Source organism: Cnephaeus nilssonii (genome assembly GCF_951640355.1).
Source record: "Cnephaeus nilssonii genome assembly, chromosome: 3".
In the NCBI taxonomy this organism is placed as follows: domain Eukaryota; kingdom Metazoa; phylum Chordata; class Mammalia; order Chiroptera; family Vespertilionidae; genus Cnephaeus; species Cnephaeus nilssonii.
The window spans coordinates 8,414,333-8,419,261 of record NC_137074.1 but is presented as its reverse complement, the minus strand read 5'-3'; the positions used below and the strand labels follow the sequence as shown (position 1 = coordinate 8,419,261).

At 61.7% G+C, this 4,929-nt stretch overlaps 1 protein-coding gene across 3 annotated transcripts; it reads right to left on the bottom strand.

The window, feature by feature from the left end:
* LRRC3 (leucine rich repeat containing 3) lies at positions 1-4,929 on the bottom strand. 3 transcript variants are annotated; one of them, XM_079767344.1, is made up of 2 exons: positions 4,795-4,929; positions 1-4,077 (listed from the first exon to the last, which is right to left on the bottom strand). In XM_079767344.1, exon 2 carries the CDS (start codon positions 3,973-3,975, stop codon positions 3,103-3,105), a length of 873 nt encoding a protein of 290 aa, XP_079623470.1. In that variant the 5' UTR covers positions 3,976-4,077; positions 4,795-4,929; the 3' UTR covers positions 1-3,102. The 3 variants fall into 3 exon arrangements, with proteins under 3 accessions (XP_079623470.1, XP_079623468.1, XP_079623469.1); XM_079767342.1 differs by having other exon boundaries at positions 1-4,020; positions 4,795-4,928; XM_079767343.1 differs by having other exon boundaries at positions 1-4,082; positions 4,795-4,921.

Here is a 4,929-nt window from a genome sequence, read left to right as displayed (position 1 = left end):
ACGGGCTCGCAGGTCTGGCTCCGCTGCCCGGCCAGGTCTGCAGTGAAGGCAGGTCTGCAGGAGAGGTCTGGGTTGGGGGCGTGGGGGCCGCAGAGGGGCGGACAACAGAATCCTCTCCAGCCGACTGAAGCACAAGGAGGTTTATTGAGGGCTCAGAGAGTGGGGAGGACAGTGGAATCAGACTTTAGACGGAACTTCCAGGAGGAGGACTCCCGGCCCCACTCCAGGCTGCTGCCATGGCCGGGAACTGCCTCAAGTCCAGAACATTCCACCTCCCACGGCCTGTGCCAGCAGCCCTGCCTCCCCAGGTAACTCAGCCCAGGATCAAAGTCCCTGCAAACGCCTCTGTGAGGACCCGCTGCAGGAGAGCCGGTCAGCAGGCAGGGCCGGTGCCCAGCGCTCATGCGGGTGCCCAGGAGTGCCCAGGGGCCTCTGCTCACTACACCCCTCTACCCCATGAGGAACCCCAAAGTTGTCTGGCCTGGGCCCCCGGGCCCTGTGAAGGGCCTGTTACCTGGATGGCAAAGAGAGCCAGGGGCCACTCTGACCTCACTGCCCTCCGACTGAAATGGCCGGCGGAGGCACCCCTTTTGCCATGTCACCACCATTGTCAACACTGGTCCCCTGGACGGGGCCAGCCTGACCCCGGCCTCTACAGATGTAAGATGGGGTCAAACACTGGACCCGATGGTGTGGGGTGGGGTGGGGAAGGCTGCGTCAGCCCAAGGACCCAGAGGGCACCCAGGGGCCCATACTCAGTATGGCAGCAAAGAATGTGGGGGTGCAGGCAGGGCATCATCCTAAGGGGTTCCTTGAGGGAGAGGAAGGAGGCGGGGAAGAGGAGGAGAAAAGAGAAGAGGAGAGGGTTGTGCCCTGAAACAGTTCTCATGCACCAGGGCTGGGAGCTCCGTGAGCAGGAAGGAGCTGGGGGTCTTGGAGTTGAGGTCCTGGGGGTCTTCCTAGAGGGAGGTGTCCTCCCCTGGGAGACTCCATGAGGGGCGAGGACTCCAAAAAGGCTGGGGGTGGCAGCCCCTGACGGCTCTCGATGCGAGGGAGAGGGCCCTTGAGTGCTCTAGGTCCTCACCCACCTCCCCGCCCCCACAGGGTCCACCCAAGGGAAGGGGGCCTTGGGCTGGGGGCCAGCAAAGGGGTGGGAGGGGGAAAGCCCACCTACTCTCCATGCACCCCCGGAAGAGCCACGTGTGGTGGCATCCAGGCGCTGTCTGCTTTGGGGGGTGAGAGAAAATGGAGTCCCTCGCAGCAAGGAGGGGCCCCCCAAAGTGCTAAGACTGGTGGCGCCCATAGGACATGAGAGGCCTTGGCAGGACCCTGACACTCCCCTCTACCCCTGGGCCCGTGCTGCTCTCTTCCCCTGACCCAGGGGTCACATCCATCAGGGAGGCCCACAGGAGGTGAGCTCCCTGTGGGGTGGGACCTCTGTCCCCACCAGTGCACATGGGATGGGTGGGGAAGGGGACCCAGATCACCCAAGGAGGCTATGTCCTGCTGGTCACAGCCTTTGTCACACACGTGGACAGACTTCTTGGTTTGAGCTGTCACTGGAAAGGTGGGCAGGGCTGTGGGCTGGCGGCCTGTGGAGCAGCAGGTGGGCATTGATGGCCACGTCAGCCCTGCCTCCCATGCCCACTCTGGCCCCTCTCTTTACCCTTCACGTGCTGTGCACCCCCCCACCCCGCCCCCGTGAACACAGGCGCAGCGCCTTAGGGTGTGGGAGGGTATCTGGAACCTCTTGGCGGGTCCTTGTTAACACACCGTGGCTGAGAAGTCACAGCCGTGTTCGGACGAGCCTTTCGGGTCTCTGGTGCACGGCTGGGTCTCCGGATCAGCGTGTAAATGCGGCCCCACATGCGTTGCCCACGTCAAGTCACTCGGAACTTTCCAAGTACCCACCACCCGCCATCGTTCATCGCTTCTGAGCTTCTGCTTGATGAGGCTCCTGTCCTTCATCCCTTCAGTTCATAGCGATTTATCCCTATTTGCTTCCCCCCCCCCAAAAAAAATATTCAAAATAGTGTAAAATATAAACACTCATCAAAAGACAGTAACCTAAAAATGGGAAGATGAATCAGAGTCATACAGGTGGAGGGAACGTCTACCCTGGACGTGTAGCTATATAAGAAAACCGAGCACTCAATGAGCTCTGAGAGTCCTGGCAGCAAAGGTGGAGAGAGAGAGAGAGAGAGAGAGAGAGAGAGAGAGAGAGAGAGAGAGAGAGAGAGGAGAGGGAGAGAGAGAGGAGAACTTGTTGTTGGAGAAAAGGAGGAGTCCCGTTGATTGGCCTTGAAACATCCCTCATCAGTCCTGCCCTTTGAAAGGAGCTGCTTTAGGTGTTGGTGAGTAGAAAAGCAAGGCACGGCGGCGGCCAGCGATGACCGGCGTTCCCACAAGCCAGGCAGACAGCGGTGGAACTCAGGCAGGCCGAGCTTGTCCTGTGGAGTGTGTTTTGGTTTCAGGTTTGGGGTGTTCCCCCCCTCTCACCGGACTGAAGTTTGGGTCCAAGTGTTATTCCTCACCATCATTCTGAGAATAAACACGGTTGTTCCCTCCCTTCCCTCTCTAGCAAACCTGGCCTCTCCTACTTGGCTCTGGACAGATTCTGTGGTCCAATGGGTTCAGGAAATACTAGGGGGGCAGAGGCGAGTCCGTCCCGCAGTGTAGGGCCACCTGTGCCTTTGACAGGTGAATATGCACCCCACACTCCACCGGGGATATTCGTAGTCATGAACACGACAAGCCCTTCCCTCTCTGGCTGCGTTCACTCCCACGGGCGCCACACGGGAGAGGCTTGCGAGTGGGAGGGACATCTTGGAGGCAGCCCGGTTTTAAGTCCCGACCGGATTGTTTCCTGTGTCATCACGGGCAAGTCGGTCCGTCCTCTGAGCTTTCGTGTCTCCCTCCATCAGCGGGTCTGATGGGAGCATTCCCTGGCTCGAAGGGCGTTGCGGTGACTCAGTGCAGTTGGAGGAAGTGTTCGGCCAGTGTGCACTGCACAGAAGTAGCTGTGACTGCCCCCTGGCCGGGGGAACACCAGGGGCGTGAGTCAGTCACCACCTGCCACAGGGTGATGGCACTCCGCGGGCACTAGGATGCAGGGCCGAGGGGGTCCTTGGACACGGGGGTGCTGGGCAGGGATTTCAGGTACTCCAGGTGTCTCCTGGCATCCTCCTGGTTCTGACGCACATAGTACACGACGTAGGTGATCACCATGGCGAACCAGCCGAACATGGTGACCAGCATGGCCACGTCGGTGGTCTTGTGGTGGGTGCTGCAGAAGCTGACGCCGGCATCCAGGGCCTGGATCAGCGGCTTCCCCACGTACTCCTCCTGCACGGAGGTGTGGCAGGCGATCTCGTCCACTGAGTCGGGGTCCAGCTTCAGCTTCCACAGGACCTCCTGCAGGGCACACTCACAGTGCAGGGGGTTGTGGGACAGGCGGATCTTGGCGTTGAGCTTGCTCAGGGCGTCCTTGGGAATCCTGCGGATGCGATTGTGAGACAGGTCCAGCAGCCGCAGGCCCCCCGCCAGGCCCGAGAAGGCAGCGGGGCCGATGGTCTCGATGGCGTTCTGGGACAGGTTCAGCTCTCTCAGCTGGCTCAGGTGCTGGAAGGCTCCGTTGGGGACGCGGGCGATCTTGTTGGCGTCGAGCTTCAGGAACACGGCGTTGGCGGGGATGTCCTTGGGGATCTCCTGCAGGCCGCTCGCGCTACAGTGGACGGCCACGTCCCCATTGTGGTCGGGGCACTGGCAGCTCTGCGGGCAGGAGGTGCCCAGGCGAAGGCAGAAGAGGAGGAGGAGGCAAGACCCTCCCATGGGGGCCGGCTCCGACGAGAGGCTCTGCTTGCCCAGGGGGCCCATCCTGACCGCACCTGGGGGCAGACGGCACGCTCCTCTGGCCCAGGGCTGTGGGCCTACATCCTTCCCCACTTTCCTGGACGCTGCTTCCGCTACGGACATAAACTCTTGTCCTCGCCTGCCAGGAAAACGTGTTTTCTTTCCGTTCTAAAACAGAGGAGCAATCGGCATTGTCCACGGGGTTCAGCTGGCACCCAGGCACACCTTGACTTTGAGGAGACACCCACAGGCAAATTGAAGCCTCTGACCAGTGGGGAGGGGGTTCGGGGGGGGGGGTCTCTGTAACTTATTTCTGGGGACTCCCAATGCCACCAGAAGAGCAAGAACAGGCTCTACTCACCCCTGGTTGGGGGGGAGGCACCCATCAACACGGTGGGCAACCCTGCCACCTAAGCTGGACACACCCTCTAGACACCCAGGAGCCAGGGGCCTGGACAACACTGGGTGATGGCAGCCTGGGGCCCACCCCCTCCCCGGCCCTCAGGGTGGGAATCGGAAAGACTGAATGCAGAGCCCAAACCAACCCACAACCACGGGGAACCAGCGGCTCACCACTCCCGGCCAGGCTGCTGCAGAAGCTTAGCACTTTGCTAATTTTGACAACCCTTAAAAATCATAACAATAAATAAAGCTCTTCCCTATCCGCCCTAGCAGGAACAGCCACCCGACCCCTGCCCCGGGGTGGGCGCCTTTCATTTCCATTCTGCTTGGGAAGGAAGGAAAAGGAGAAAAGAGAAAAGCCAAGCCCTGGGCGCGCGCTGCGCTGGGGCGTGGAGTGGCGGGGCCGCGCGGGGCCTGGGCTGGAGGGGCTCGGACCCCGAGGACCCCGAGACCCCCGGGACCCCCGGGACCCTGGGAACCACGGGCGGGTAATAGACAGGGACGCGGTGTCCACACTCCCGGGAGGGGCGGGGGCTTTACCTGCGCGGCCGCGAACGGAGGCTGCTCTGAGCGAGGATCTCCGTGGCTCGGAGCCCGACCCGGCGCCACACCCTGGCGCGGCGGGGACCCCGAGGCCGGCACCCAGGGCTGCCTGGGCTCTGCCTGCACTTCGCG